Here is a 16564-nt window from a genome sequence, read left to right on the forward strand (position 1 = left end):
GAAAGTCTGATTTCGCCATCCCAATCCCTCTGTTTTACTGGTGCGGCCTTGGACACTCGCCTGGGCAGGGCCTTTTCGCCAGAGTATCGAGTGGTAAACCTCTTCCAGATGGTGAATGTCCTCCAATCCCATCTGGGCCTCATGGCCACCTGCGTCCTAGTGGTGGCAGAGGGCGGCTGCGCATGAGATGGCTTCCGTGGCTTCTCCGTTGCCAGTAGTCGCAGTTTCAGGGCCACATGTTGGACCCCTTGTAGGTCTCAAATCTGATGGCTCAGCATCTTGCGTGTTGGGCCGTTCGAAACAACTTGCTCAATAGTGCGTTGTTAAGTCAACCTTGGGCCCAGGTCACTGTGGTCATGGACGCATCTCTGATAGGGTGGGGCACTTGTCAGATCTTACGGTGAACGGACTGCGGTCTCTCGCAGAGTCTCAGAAATATATCAACTTGCTGGAGCTGTGTGCAGTCAGGCTGGCTCTGGTCGCTTTCCTGCCCTCTGAAACACAAGACTGTGCTGATCCTGACGGACCACACAGTGGCCATGCGATACCTCACCAAATGAAATGGTGTGAGGTCCTTGCCACTTTGCAGAGAAGAAATGGCACTGTGGTTCTGTTGAAAGAAGTCTCTCCAATGACTGCCCATCTTGCCGGAAGACAGAATATCACGCCAGAAGCCTTGAGCAGTCTTTGGCCTCCCACAAGTGGTGAGTTCTGCCAAGAGGTTTCGAGGGAGATTTTCTCCTACTGGTGGATTTTTCAAGTAGATCTCTTTACTTCCAATGTGAACAAGAAGTGCATATTTTTTCCTGCTGCAGGGAATTTCCTCGTCAGTGTTCATGGGGATACATTGACCGTTGAGTGGACGTTCAATCTCCATTATGCATTCCCGTGATCCCGGTCACTCTGCTGGTTCTCAGGAGACTTCCTGTTCGGTACCTCGTTGATCTTGGATCGCTCTGGACTGGACTTGGAGGATGTGGTACCAGGATTTGCTGGACATGTCTCTGTCCTCCCTTCAGCCTTCCGAGGAGAATGGATCTATTCTCCCAGTTTTAGGGGTGGGTCCACCACCCGTACCTCAGCAACCTGGACCTTCATGCTTGGCTACTGAGAGTCTGACATACAAGAAGTGGGACTTGTCAGACGATGTCCTGGATGTGCTACTTTCAGTCCAGATGCCCGGCACTAAGTCAATTTATGCTCGTAGATGTCGTAAATGTGTTGCTTAGTGCCAGGAAAGGGATTTTGACCCGATTTCGTGTCCTCTTATCCACTTTCCTGGATTTTGCTACTGTCTTTGGCCTGATAGGTCTGCAGATTGGCACTGTGACGTGGTACCTACGTCCCCTGAGATGGGCACTTTCTTCAAAATCCCCACTGATATGCAGTATTTACAGCGATTGTGGGATCAGTTTCCTCCAATCCAGTTTGTGGTTCCGGTGTGGTATTTTTATTTGCTGTTAAGTTTCTAATGGGTGCTCCATTTGAGCCCCTACATTCTTGTTCTAATAGACTGCTCACCCTTAAGTGATCTTCCTGGTGGCCATCACGTATGCTAGACTGGTGAGTGAGCTCCAGGCAATGTCTGTTAAACCTCCTTATTTGGTTTTCTCCAAAGAGAAGGTGATGCTTAGAGTGAGACCTCCTTCCACCCAAAGTGGTCTCATAATTTCATCTCTCATAAGATCCATCTTCCTGTGTATTTTCCTCTGTCCCCATCCTTTCAAGGCAGAGGAATGATTCCATCTGCTGACGCAGTGTGGGCCCTCGCCTACTACGTGTCTCAAACGAGGGACGTCCAGAAGGATGACCAGCTTTTTGGAGGTTACGCTGGTGCACACGCTGGCATGGCTCTGACCAGTGTGAGGCAGGCATGGTAGCGAGAGTGACACAGACTCAAAGGAAATAGTTGAAACAACCTTTATTTAAGAAATGTGTTGGGTTGGTGTAATGCCTTACTGGCCCTAACTCTAAAGGGAGTGTTCCCTCAACTGATGTGTCTAATGTCTGTCGATGAATCTGTCTGTGTCTAAAACTATGGTTGTCCTCACTTTAAATAAAATGTATAATCAGGGATTTTCTTAAAGGAAAAATGGTGACTAAAAAAAAGGATAAACCAAGACTGGTTTCGGGTAGTCTCACCACAATTAGCGTGACTCAAAAGAAAGGTTGGAATCTTCCAGGTAGGGCTCTGGTAGCAAGTCAAACCAAAAGTCTCAATGTCTTTGGGTCTCTTGGGGTTCCCTTTCCCAAGCTTCAATCCTTCCAGTTTCAAACAAAAAGGAAACATACAGTTTGTGTCGGGCCTCTTGGGGCTCCCTTCCTCAAGCTTAGGCCCCTTTAGTTTTAAAAAAGTTAACCTTGTCAGAATGCACCGTTTTAACATAGTTCTTTCCATGGGGTAGTGTCGGAGGCTTTGACTCCTCCCCTCTGCGACCACGCTGACCCCTATCTTTGTACTCTGTCTCTCGCTTCTTGCACCTTTTCTTCCTGTGATCTTTTCACTCTAGTTCTTCTTCTCCTTCACCTTTCTTTCCTTTCACTGCACACCTGCACCATCTCGTTATTTCACTTTGCCTTTTGAACACTCCTCTTATCTGCATTGTGCCCCTGGCACACACTGTTCCTGTGGTTGTGCACCCTTACACCTTCCTTTTCTTCGTGTTGTGCCTCAAGCACTTTCCCTTTTTGCCTGTGGGTCACTCGCACCCTTTTCTAAACGTTATGTCACTTTGTGCTGGGTTTACACATTCAACTTTTCTCTGCTTTACTTTTTGCGCCACTTGTGCGTTTTACTTTCCTTTACTTTCCTTCACTTTCGCTTATCGCATTGTCTTTCTCTTTCACAGCTCTGCTCCAGCCTTCCACACGCCACAGGGTCCCTCTCACTCGTGTTACGAGACTCACCCAAATGGCAGGGGGCTGGCGAGCAGCTCCCGGGGATATGGGGATCGAGGTCGGGGTCTCACCACCTGCCCCTCAGATACCCCTGGGACCGGCACACGTCCCAGGGAAATGAGCACTGGCTTGGGCATGGCCGGCCACCTGAAATTCACCTTCCTCTGGCTTCTTGGAGACGAGGCTCCCTCGCCACGTTGCAACCCCTCTGCGCAAGCGACGCCAATCTCCCAGAGGGAAGGGGGACATGCACCCCGGATAAACCCTGGCGTGCAAATAGCTTTCACCCCGGCTGTGGGGGGCGTACAGGGCCTTTAACACACAATTATTGGGTTTGCCTCGCTCAAACATTCCTAGACTTATTCCTGGGCAGACACAAAGGATGCAGATTCAGCCTTGAATGCAGACCTCTTGGTAAAATGCTCCTCAGACGTTGCCTTGGCTGCCCTAGCGTGAGGCTTTCTGGACTGAAGTTAGCCAATGCCATGTATGGCCACATACATTTCCTTTCACACACAGGATGATACTTTTAGCTGTGGAACAACTTCAGAGTTTCTAACTATGAAAATACGCCTATAGGTTCCGTGCCATGGAACCGATATGTTCCCAAATTATTTTTGAGTAGCAAGGACTTACCACAAATTCTCGCTGCTATCATTTTCCAGGGGTCACATAGCTGTGAGCATGGTAACATGCCCATGAAAGCACATGATCCTTTTTGGGCACTACACCCTGAGGCATACAAGTTCTCTCACAGGGCACAATACAGAGTAGCACCCTTATTGGGGCCTTGGATAAGGACTCGCTATGGGAAACGGTCAGTGAACCAGTTCTGAATAAGCCAAAATATCACAGGGTTTAGCTCGGAGCCACAGGTCAGCAATGCGACCTAACACACTTCTGAAAGCAGGCTCTGAATTCCATCTGTCTCGTAAGCTTCATGTACCTATGTTGTTTCCTCTGCCTTCTGCCAGGACTGAGGGGAGGTTTAATTGGCTTGTACCATAAGAGGGCATTAATTTGTTTTCTCGATCCAAAAAGAGTACTGTAAAGGTAAGTATCTTGTGCTGGGTCATCGTATGCATTAAGACCTGTTATGAGCTGGCAAACGAGGAGGTTCCTAAATGTATTGATAATCATTTAACTTCGACACTGGGCATTGGGGGGAGAGAGGGGTTAGGGTGGGGAGAGTAATGATGAATCTATGTGGGAAAGAGGAACACATTAGAAGAACAAATTACTTAGCATTGTTAATATTCCTTCTTGTGAATAGCCTTCTAATCGTATCTGGGTGCTGATGTATCAAATGACGGCAAATCTGCTTCCATAGTAATGTTATCAAGTCAGAAATATTTCACACAATCCAGTAGCTGACCATCAGTATTCCCTTCACGGAATAAATGAGTCTTCACAGCCTTACCGAATGCAGTGAGTGTTGTCAGGTCTCGAATAGTACCAGGGAGGCTATTCCAAAGTCTTGGTCCATAGACTCCAAATCTTCTGTCCCCTTTGCTCACGTATTTAGACTGTGGTACATGCAGCAAATTCTTGTCACATGAGCGTAATTGACGGCTTGGAATGTAGCTCATGATTTTATCCGATAGATAACTTGGAGCTAGCTGGTTCACACATTTAAAAACAAGACAAAGGATTTTAAAGTCTACGCGCTCTTTCACAGCCAGCCAGTGTAATGAACGTCTTAGATTGGAGATGGGGGATGACAATTGGAGAGCACCTGTGGATGACAATGGACAAGCTTATTTTGCAGTTCCAGTGTGTTTGAAACGTGTGCAAGTATTAATATTCACTTGTAAAGGATTATTGCCCACTGGTTTGATCTTTTTTTTTTTCTTCTCCTCAATAGGCGAGGCGGCCCCATCTCCTTCTCATCCTCCCGGTCCGGACGTCGCCAACTACAGATAGAGGGAGCATCGCTAGACCTCTCTGATGATGATGCTGACAGCAAAGCTAGCGACGTGAATGATACACAGCCCACTACCCCTGCCGAGTAATGCGAAGTCCTGTTGTTGGCTTTCAGACACTTTTCAATAGACGGATGGGGTGGGAGGAGGCGAGCATGGGACATTGAACTATCAGGCTGCTTTGCGGCTCCAAGTCTGACTTCTTTGTAACATGCTTGGCATGGCTGCATTGCGAGCAGTGTCTTGGGGCTGCTCTCTATCCTCTGCATACCGTACCCCCGCTTCAGATATAGGTACAATCGCTTTTTATATATAAATATATATGAAGGAAAAACAGTATGTTTTAAGTTCTGCTCACCATCTTTCAAGATAATCATAAAGCCATTTTATAGAGCATCATGTGAAGAAAGATATGTTTTTTTTTAACGAGTCATTCCCAGGTACAGGTTTGTCGGAGCACATCAGTATGTAGTTTAAGCTTTACTATGCATGTGACCTGCCCTGCAGACCGGCTTCCTTTTCCTTGGTTGTGCAGCCTTTTGGCTGTAAGTCTGTTGGAGAGTCTGTGAAGATGATGTCCTAATCTTTATATATATTGTAATTTAAAATGGAAGGCATGATACCACAAGCAAAATGCTGTGAAAATGCTGTGCTGCTTGAAAAAGTTCAGGAACCTGAAGGCAGAGGAAATGAGATCCAGCGTTTTAATTTGTTTTTGGTATTTCTTTGAACGTGTATTTGGATCTCCTGGGAGTACATTTTCTCCAGTAGAGTATGTCCTACATTTTAGTCCTGAGTCCTCCAACAGCCGCAATGAAGAATGGCAGCGTACATGGGCACAGTATCCACCACTGTTTCTGATAGAAGCTAAGGCCCCAAACCACTGAGAAACATGTTTAATTTATTAACAGTGGGCTAGAATCCTTTTTATATATTTAATGAAGTAATCCCTGTTTTATACTGGTTAGACATTTTAAACTATTGGTTAGGGATGTTGTGAAAATATACATGTATGTATCCCAGTAAAAAACATGTACAGAACGTGAACTTTAAAGCCCCTTCTGCCGCCTGTTATTTTATCAAGTCCAATTTTATTTCAAGTTTAATGTTTACAAAAGGTGAATGATGGAGAAGCGGTGCCTGAAAGCTGATAAACCAGTGTATGAATTTACAACGTGCTTATCTTTTGGGTAGTGTTATGGCAAGTCATTGATTCTTTTTTTTTAACTAGGAGAAAAGAAATGACCAGGAAGAAAGTGCCTTAGACACTACTACGACAATAATTGTTAAAGTAAAATTCCATATCTAATTTGCCTATAACAGCATTTTTAATGTATGTTTGTGTTTTCACTAGCTCCGGTCGAGTGGACCTCGCTAAACAGTGGTATCCTCAGTATGCAGAGATTTTAAATCAGTGTTAACCGAACCTTTCAATTCTTTGCAATGTGCTTTCAGTAGACTATTTTCTCTGTTGGTATTAAGCTTTAACATCTGTTCGGAAGGATTTTGTGTGCATGTGTGCGTGTGTGGATTTCCTTTTTTTTGTTCTCTTTTATAAGATGGCACTGGCTGTTGACCACCAGGCATTGACTGCAAAATGTTTTTCTTGTATACCCATATTTCTAGCCAATGATTTTTGTAAGACAATAAACCTATTCATTATAGAACACTGTGGTTGATTTGATTGTCTACTTGGGAGGGTAGATAAGAGAGCATACAGTGGACTACCGTGCAGATCATGATTACAAGTTGCAGAGTTTCTTGTAAAAAGAAAATTGAACGTGAACTATCCATTGTGAAAATCAGTCAGTGGAAATAATTAAATGGTTTAGTCTATGTTAGAGCGCCATGCATTCGTTATCCGAAGTGATAAACTTGATCAATGTCTCCTGCCCTTTGGTAGAAACCAGAACACTGCAATACAAAGCAATATCTAACGTATGTATTCCATCAGTGTTTTCAGAGCCAATGTCAGTCAGTTGTCATTGAAATTCCAATTTGAGGTTGGTTACAGGCGCTACACAATGCTTTACCGGAACCAACTTCTCAGTTAAATTTTTGAGTAGTTTCGGCTCATATCCTCCAAATCGTATTCCAGAGGACGTTTGGTCATGTGGATTGTTAAGCAAAGTAACCACCCCATAGCAGCATTGTTACAGCCAAGTAAAATATTTAATGTTCTTGTTTGTTCAGATTGCATTCATTAATGCATCCCTCTCTAACACCTGCTCCAGGATTACGCTCACGAATACCCATGAAATGAATCTTAAAACAAATTTTTTTCTATTTAGTTTCAACCCAGTAATATAAATACAAAGGAGAAAAGCTGATGGTGCATTGCTAGCCTAATATTCTAATCTGGGAATAGGAAGAATAACGAAGTGTGATCAAATTAGCCCATCCCCTGTTAACACACGGGAGGCTGTTGTCAGAGAGCCTTTATTGTGCACTGTATTGACATTTGGCTTCAGTTTTTCAACTCATTTGACAGAATCCCTGGGCACTTCCAGAGTGTGCAATTGCTTCCTCTGAGGATTCTTTTCTTTAAATGTGGCTGCATGTTGAGATTTTGAGAGTGTGGTTTTGGTGACCGAACAAATAAAATCATTTTCTCCCTTTTGCCTGCTTTCATCTTCAGACCATGCTGGGCCAACTTGACAAATGGCCCACTTGCAATAATAACATTGCAAAGCTGGGCAAGCCATTTTAGACCCGCCCACCCCCACCCAGCCAACTTTTATCTCCTGCCACTCCCTCCCAGATCCCAATCTCTCCTGAACCTTACTCCACTCCCTTGCACTCACTACAACATCCATTCCTTCTCCCTCTTAGTCTAATTCTTCATCTGTCTCCCACCCTACTCCCACCTTGGGAACTCCCGAGACACATGGATCAAGGACATGCCTGCAGTGCCAGTCTTCGAAGACACACTCAAGAAGCACCCCCTCACACCCAGAGTTGTATTATCCATCCCCTGATTGCTTACCCCTGCTGTAATATCCGTAAATATGTCATGGCAAATATTGAAGGTCCCTAATTATATTAATGTAAATGGCACTCTGCGTTGTCCCCTTTCAATGTTCCAACAGGTTTCTTCCATTATACATTTTATCTATTGTGCTGTAATATACATGGAATTAAATATGTTCTACAAAAAAGGGGATAAAAACGAACCTTTGAATTTCCGACCCATAGCCCTGCTTGATACCATGGGAAAAGGTGTATGGATTATTGATTCTAAGGAAATTCCAAACTTGGGCTGCCTCGCAAACTGTATTGACCATCTGCAAGCGGGCTTAAAAAAAATGCAGGGACAGCCGGAAGCATCCTGGTGCTCAGTATTTTGAAAAGCAAGGCCCTATAATACAGACAGCGTCTTTGTCGTCTTCATAGACTTTGCTTAGGCATTCAATCGCATTGAAAGATATTGCCTGTGGCGGAAATTACTATGCTGGCAGTGCCCAGAAGACATCTTGGCCCCAATTCATGCCCTACACTCTAAAGCCTACATGAGAGTTCGCCTTAGTCGACAAGGCGAACTATCGGCAGAAATTGCAACTACACATGGGGTCAAACAGGGCTGTCCGCTAGCCTCAGCTCTATTCTTGGCCTACATAGGAGACTTCCAAAAGACTGAGGCGTTGACATGGGCATTTCCCCCAAAAATCGGAAATTCAACGAGCTCACGACTGCTTTACGCCTATGATCTTATACTATTCGCTCAAACACCCATCGGCCTTCAGCGGCAATTTAATAGTCTACTTCTGTACACAGACGAAAACTTTCTTGAGATCAAATCAACAAAGAAAAAACGAAAGTCATGATCCTGCAAAAACCCAGTAAGAAAGTAGACAGCAAAGAATAGCTTCTAGGAGACTCTTAAATAGAGACAGTTGAAACATGTAAATACTTGGGAGTCCAATTGGACAGCTCCAAACATGAAAACACCATGCAAAATGCCCTGTACGGAAAGATCAAACTAGCGGCCCAGGCAAAAGCAATTGATAGAAAATTTGGGAGGTTTTCCGTAACTCCGACAATACATTTCTACAAAATAAAAGTTGTGCCGGCGTGACGTACGGCACTGAAGCCATGCCGACTATTCCAAAGGATCTTTAGCCCAAACTAGAAGCTGCCTTTTGGAGATCAGTTTTAAAATTGCCTAACTCTACATCAGGAGTCGCAATAAGGCGCAAACTGATTCTACAAACCCTCGAGTGCACTGTGAGCTGCAACTCCATAATGCTATACAGAAAGTGCAGAATGGATGACAGTAATTCAATTTTCAAAATGATTAATAGAGAAATGCATACAGGCAGTTGCGAGATGTCAACAAACTGGCAAAAGGAAAATGAAATTCTACTAGACACCATTGCCTTAGGAGAAGTAGAGCTTATACAAAATCTTTGCAGAGTTCTGGCAAAATTAAAGATCTAGACTGGGCAAAGATGACAGCAACAGCGCCCAAAAATAAACTGATGTTACACTTACCTCACAACACAAAAAAAGTTAAACGAACTGCAAAATTACATTAAGAAATTTCCCAGCAGGCTGGCTCGAAACCTGATACTAAGAGCACAACTAAATTTACTCAAAACTAATGAAATTCTACACATCGGAGGGCGCTCGCAAATACCATACTGCCGTTCCTGCCAAGATGCATTGCCCCAGCCGTAAGAAACTATTCGACATCTATTGATTGTATGCTCAGGGACACGAGTGATAAAACTACAATATCTAACAAGCGTAGTTGGAACTGACCTACCGCCAGAGGAAGAGATCTGGTGGAAAAGGCTTACAGACAGCGATAGAACCAGTTGGCAAATCGCCACAGCGAAGATTCTGGAGCACATTGTGAACAATTTGCTTTAATAGAAACTATCGACTTGTCTAAAGCGCCATTGCAATAATCAAGTGACAACAAGACGCGATTGCTGACGTAATTATGAAGAAGCTGATTATAGACTGTAATATTGTAAAAATCTCATGTTGATTAAACAATAAAAAGAAATTTCAAAAAAATATGTTTAGAATCTTAAGAGGGTGAAATATTGGTGGATGTCGTCATAGGGAATGGAATGTGAGGGTTTTGAGGGAGTGATAGACTGGAACATATCAGCAACTGTGACTTAATCAAATAAACGTACATGAAGCTTTCCATGTAGTTGCAGAAGAATCCTTAATGTAACATTGCCGGCAATCTAAAGAAGCGCAAACAGAGGGCTTGCTGTGCTGGAGGGAATAGCCAGCCAATCACAGAGCCACAGCCACCTGAGAGACGACCAACGCACGGGGGTGTGCATTGGTCATTTCTGAACAGCCTGGAGGAGGATCTCTACAGGCCGGTGTTAAGATGGACTTCTCAAATCTGACCTGGAGGACAGATTTCAGAAGGCCACCCTTGTTATAGTGAACAGGGGCACTCTGGGAATTTAGCCAAACCCAACAAAGTTAAGCATGGAGAGTGGTCACGGTCAAGTGGTTAAGTCTCAGGAGAAGTGAGTGGGATCAGAGGGGTCCACAATGAGTCCACACAGTGAAATACACAATGATTCTACTTAAACAGGCAAGTACAAAAATACTATATTTATTATATGTCCAAAAAACACACTAAGAAAATGAATGAAACAAGTAATGTTATCATACAACACTCTAAATATAATGCATGTATACAGTCACCTTTGGTTAGAAATTAATCTAATTCACCTAAACACCTGAAGGGGGAAGGTGAGTAGTTATGAAGGGAGAAAACCAGTCCACACAAATAGAAGCCATAACTTTGAGTCCAATCCCTAAATTGAATGGGTCCTTATAACCAAAGGCTCACAAAGTACGTTTTACGAGAGGGGACAAAGGCAGGTGGTGGTGAGAAGAGTACCAACAGACTTCAGAAGGAGTTTATAGGTCAGTAAAATACTTTCTGTCTTTTAGAGTAGCTTTTTAAATAAACATTTTAAAAAAAAGAGAATGGAATAAATCAACGTTATTGACAAACATTTATCATGCAGGATATGGGTCAATTGGTAAGTATTGCAACTGTTAACTGCCCTTTTTCCCAAAAGACTTGGCAGTTTGGATGGGAGTTGCTGGAAGTAGGTTCTTCCGCCGTTGCATCCAGTAGAAGATGCACCGGAGCTGTGGGTGCAAGGAAGTTTTAGTTCGGGTCAAGGAGCAGTGCAACCCTTTGCAGTGTAGAAATGCAGCAGACACCAATGCAGGACTCTTCAGGAAACTCTACCAGATGGGGGATGGCCAGTTCCAGTGACAGTCACCGCACACAGGTGACAGCAGGAGTCTCTCTAGTCACAAAAAAAAGAAGGCCTCCAGAACAGCATCCCTGGACACTGGGACGCTGAAACTCAGTATGAATGTGGCTTGTAGGACTAGCTGGTGAATACCAAAGTTCTGGGCAAAAAAACACGGAACAGCAACGCTTCTGGCACGGTACCCCAAAACTGAGCTGGTCAGTCCACCGGGTGGTTCAGGGACACTTCCAAAGGCTCCAGGCTTCACCGGGACAGCGGCAAGAATGGTCACCAGGCCTCTTCAGGATTTGTTTTCTGGTCTTCCGTCATCTGCACAGCTGCACAGGATATTTGGCTCCTTTTATGATGTGCTGGGGTGGCTGCAGGAATCCTCTTCTCCTCCAGAATGGGGTCTTGGATGGATTCACATGCTCATGAAGATGCCCTGTTATCAGGCTGGGCATCCTCAGTGAAAAGAAAGCAGTTTAGCTTTAAGCCAAAACTGCTCATCTCCGCTATAGCCCATCAGTGTCCTTTGGGTCATACTGCCCCCAGCCAATGATGCTTGTCCTCCTAAGATCCACTCCTGGTAGCCAACTTCATATTTTACTGCACGTTTCTAGTTATGGGAGTCCTTGTGCTTCACTCCTCCAAAATCGATTGTTTTTTGCTCTATTTTGAAGAAATTCTCCATCTCTTGGTCAACTGTCATGCAGAGACTACCGGCAATGAGGACCCATTGTAGGCAAAGACCGGGGGCACTGGCATGGGTCTACATCTCGACGATTGGGGGATGCCACAAAGAAAAACCTCATCAGGCCCAGAGAATGTTGCAGCCTGAAGAATATCTTCAAGGATCGACACCTCAAGTGCATTTATTGTCTTCAATCCGATGCTCAATCTGTCAATTCTTTTCGTCAAAGACTCAGAAGTACCGCCACTGGAGGTTGGTGGCATGGATCGAGGAAGGGAAGACCTGATGTGGCCTCAGGGGTCAGTCCTATTCTTCCAGGGTCGGCAGGCCCACTGAGCGTACTCCCTCTGGTAAGAGGTTGAGATCATTTGAGGATGCTTCCCTGGAGAACATACAAAAGAAGGCAAAATCCCACCCTCCAACTCCTTCCTCGTCAACGGTCGCCGCAGCTGCGGGACCCAGTTCTGAGAAGGGTCGGTCTCCATTGCAGACTCAGTAGACAGGTGGCTTACCTCCATCCATGACGTAATCACTGACCTCGTCGTCCAAGCACAGGTATTTGTTGAAGACGAGCAAGTAAGGAGCCGTCTCCGGGTTGCACAGTCGGCGACGACAACTCCCTCCATCCAGACCCTCACCCCGTCTACGCGCACCTCTTTAATGACTACGTCAGCGAAGTCTGTGAAGTCGTCTTCCTTCCATGAAGGGTTTGTCAGCGACCGTCTCCTTCATCTATTCAACGGTCACCACACACAGGGTGTTTCTGCCTCCTAGATAACCATCAGCGTTTCCACCGATGATCTTGACGACGGCGCTGATTCCTGTTCGCAGGCTCCTGTTCCCGCCTCTTTTTCAAGGGGCTTTGATCTGATGAGAGATGTCTCCAGCCCAGACAAGCCCAACGTAGATTGTGGGTCGTATAGACCATTATCCATGCTGAACCAAGACAGCAAAATCCTTACAGTACTCGCGAATAGACTTAAACCAGTGATAAACTAATACACCCCGACCAAACTGGGTACGTCCCGGGTAGGAGCATATCTGACAACCATAGGAGGCTCCACCACATTCTAGAGCAGAGGGTGACCCAAATGAAATGGCAGTTTCACTAGATGCAGTCAAGGCCTTTGACTCGGTTCGGTGGCCATGGCTGATGGCCGACTTAAAGGAATACGGGATGGGACCTGGGTACCTGCGGTGGGTGAAAATGTTGTATAGCTCCCCCACAGCCAGAGTAAAAACGGGAGCAATCATCTCAAAGAGGTGGCAACTAAGCAGAGGCACGAGACACTGTTGTCCATAGTCTCCGATGCTGTACATCCTCGCACTCGAGACACTAGCAATCTAAGACAGCAACACAGTGAGGTAGGGGTGCGCACCAAAGGGGTACCCCACCTGATATCACTATATGCAGACAATATGCTCCTGTACCTTCGTTACCCGGAGGAGAACCTGCAATACATCCCAGAAGTGATGGAGCGCTACGCGGCTCTATCCGGGATAACGGTCAACCCCAAAAAATCGAGCATGTTCCCCCTGGGTAGATACAAAGGCATACCACAGACAAACCTACCCACCCTGCAGATAGCTTGGCAGACCAAAACATTCAGATACCTTAGGATCAACATTTACCATACGGTGGCGGCGGAGCACAAGCACAATACAGTGAAAGCCGCGGAGGGCGTCAAGAATAGCATGGAGTTTTGGGCAAAGCTCCCCCTGGCCATAGTAGGGAGGGCGACCCTGCTGAAAATGGTGGTCCTGCCTAGGCTATTGCATTTCTTCACAAACATCCCACACATGGTGCCCAGGCGCTTCTTCACTAAATTATACAGCCTGTGCAGAGGTTTCTTGTGGCATAACACAAGAAACAGGGTGGCCCTGTGGAAACTACAGAATGCGTACGACAGAGGGGGGATACATTTACTGAATTTTGAGATATACCACCTGGCAGCGAAATTACAATATGTAGCCAGGTGGCTGGCGGAGGACGAGACAGCAGAATCCAGGATATTGAATGATGAGAGTGCCCCATACTTCCTGCGAGAACTAATATGGCTACCCAAGGCAGAGATGCAGGGTAGGCCGAGATTGTTAACACTGGGCTGGGAGGTCTGACACAAAGGGTGCCGGACCATGGGAGGCCCGCCCGTGCTCCCCGCAGGTGCCACTCGTGGCGCTATGTGGAACAGATGACCAACTAAGAAAAGCGATCCGGAAATATTGGGAGCCGGTGAGCCTAGCTACCCTAGGGGATATCTGGCAAGAGGGGGAGGGTATGGATTTCCAAACAATAATGGACGGAACCGGGGTGCAGGCGGGACAACATATTACACATAAGAGAATAGTCAAAAGGGTGAAAGTAACGTGGGCCGAAATAGCGCTAGAGGAGCAACCGGATACTGCCATTGGAAAAGATGTATGACATCTCGGAGGGAGGGCATAAAATATCCAGGATATACGAATTAACATTGTCAAGAGTGGCAAAAGAGCCGCTCAAATTTCGCCGGGATTGGGAGGAGAAGGCGGGAGAGGCCATGCAAGATGGGCAATTGGAGAGGGCCCAAATATACCACAAGAAAGTGTCCAGAAATGCCAGGCTACAACAGATCCAACTATGTTACCCACAGAGCATATATGACCCCCCAAATGATAGCAAAATTTGGAAATGCAGAGGTACAAAAATGCCTCCAGTGTGGAGAGGAGGGAGCAAGAATGATCCATATGTTCTGGGCGTGCCCGGAGGTTGGGAAGTTTTGGGGGGAAATTAAACACAAGCTATCTGAAAAGGGAATCAAATTAGACGTGGAATCCATATGGGCATGTATGCTGGGGGGGATTCACCAGCCTGCGTAACTTGAGACATGTATGTAAACTCAAGGACTTAGCATACATCCTGGACAAGAGAAGAATTGCAGTGAGCTGGAAGGCTGCTCATAGACCCAGACTAGAGGTATGGTGGAAGGACCTCCTTAAGTTGGCAGACGTGGAGACAGTGGCATGGTATGAGGCGGCAAACAGAGGGGAGGGTGAAGAAGTGGGGCCACTAATGGAATGGAGACAAATGATAGCATTGTTGCATGGGTACACCCAAAGTGACCCCAGTGATGACGACCTGCCCGAGAACCAAGAAGAGAAAGAACTAATCCTGAGCAATGGGAGCCAGAGGTACAGGGGGAAGAGCTAGAGTTTAAGGGGAGGGGAAGACATTAAGGAGAAAACATGTAATGTATGCTATGACACTTGTAACTGAAAATGTCGGGAGTGTAAGTTCTGTTTTGTTTGTTGTAAAATCAATAAAACTATTTTTTTTAAAAAAGAGATGTCTCCAGCTCTGGAATTTCTGCCTAGGCCTACTAAGGCTGTGCCTCTTTACTCTGGCTCCAATGGGATCCCCAGGAGGTCACCAGTCATCTAGCCCAGTTCTAAGGAGCAACTGCCACGAGATTTTTATTCAGATCAGGAAGGAGGCTAAGGGGAACCCAACCCCATTCTCCCCATGCCTCATTGGGATTCACTGACCCGTGGGCCTTCTCAGCCGTTTAGCCCTCCAAGGGGCTCCTGCTGTGCCAGCTGTACCTACTCCTGCGCCAAGAGACATGTTCCTGGACCTTTTAACCACACTGCATACTCTGGTGGTAGATATTTAGCCGCAACTGCTCCTGCGAGGAGTCCTAGAAGCCTCTACAGCATCAACCAACACCACCTCATAGGGGCCCTGTTACCCCTCGGGCTGCACCAGGGGCTCTACCTACTGTGGTTGAGGAGGTCGTTTGAACGGACATTGGCACGGACATCGACACCTGGTACTCACACAGATGAGTTTGACTATGTAAAGACTGGAGGGGGTATCTTTACTTCTGCCCTCTATTTGGTTGGGACAGAGGCACAGTGCACCCCAGCCAAGGTTCTCTATATGGTAGCAATGGATGAGCAACCAATCTTAAGCAGTCAGGAGGTGTTGCAGTTTGGTTCTTAAGTACAGTAAGTCCCCAAGCCCCCACAAAGGAATGGCCACACACTCGTAGGTGATACCACAGCTTCTTTATATAGAAATAAGGTTCAGAGATATATACACATTTTGTACTATGGTTATTCGAATTTGGCAAATTCAGTAAAATATCTACATATAAATAACAGTTTATACTCGGGCAGTTCTATTCAAATAATGGCAAATATACACACACTCTGTGGTACCACACGACTTAAATTCAGTAAAGATGCACTAACTGCTGATCGTTTTAAATAGGCAGGTGTATTTTTAAGTAAGGTGTACTTTGATAGAGCAAGGAAGAAAGGCAGGTTAGTTGAAGAACATAGTATACTTTCATGCGACTCAAATGGTAATATTGTGTGAGGAACCCCCCCACCTAGGCAGCCTGTAAGGGAAAAGTTAGGGAGTACCTTATCTTGTCCTTTACAGCCAGTTCAATAACGTTCAGTAATGCTCTGCTTTCTTTCTACAAGTTCTACCACAGCAATGCACCTGAAATGCCACAGGATCCAAGATGACTCTGGGACCCCTGGACAACTTCTGAGGTAAGAAGATGCTCTTCCTCATCACAGTACCTTTTGGTGCCTTGGCAGGCAAAGTGGCGCGATTTTTTGGCTACTCTCGACGGGACCCCTGAAGGATGGACCCCCTTTCCAAGGAGTCGTTGCTGGGATGCTGCGAGAAAGAGGAACCAAGTACTTTCGGAAAGGCAGTTTCGTTCAACGCAGTGGTCTTCTTTGGACTGTAATTTCTCTGCTCGCGGAAGTCCTGGGAAGGTGAAACTTGCTGTGGACTCCAAAAAGACTTGGCT

General features: G+C 45.8%; 1 protein-coding gene across 2 annotated transcripts in view; it reads left to right on the forward strand.

The window, feature by feature from the left end:
• The window catches only part of MYH10 (myosin heavy chain 10), a 1173511-nt gene extending 1167024 nt beyond the window's left edge, over positions 1 to 6487 (forward strand). For both annotated transcript variants that reach the window (XM_069654592.1, XM_069654593.1), the window contains exon 43: positions 4763 to 6487. In XM_069654592.1, coding sequence (XP_069510693.1) covers positions 4763 to 4910 — 148 coding nt within the window. In that variant the 3' untranslated portion in view covers positions 4911 to 6487. The remainder of the gene's footprint in view (positions 1 to 4762) is intronic.
• The last annotated feature ends 10077 nt before the right edge of the window (positions 6488 to 16564 follow it).

The sequence above is a fragment of the Ambystoma mexicanum genome, chromosome 3q, assembly GCF_040938575.1.
Source record: "Ambystoma mexicanum isolate Mex_15411 chromosome 3q, UKY_AmexF1_1, whole genome shotgun sequence".
Classification (NCBI taxonomy): Eukaryota; Metazoa; Chordata; class Amphibia; order Caudata; family Ambystomatidae; genus Ambystoma; species Ambystoma mexicanum.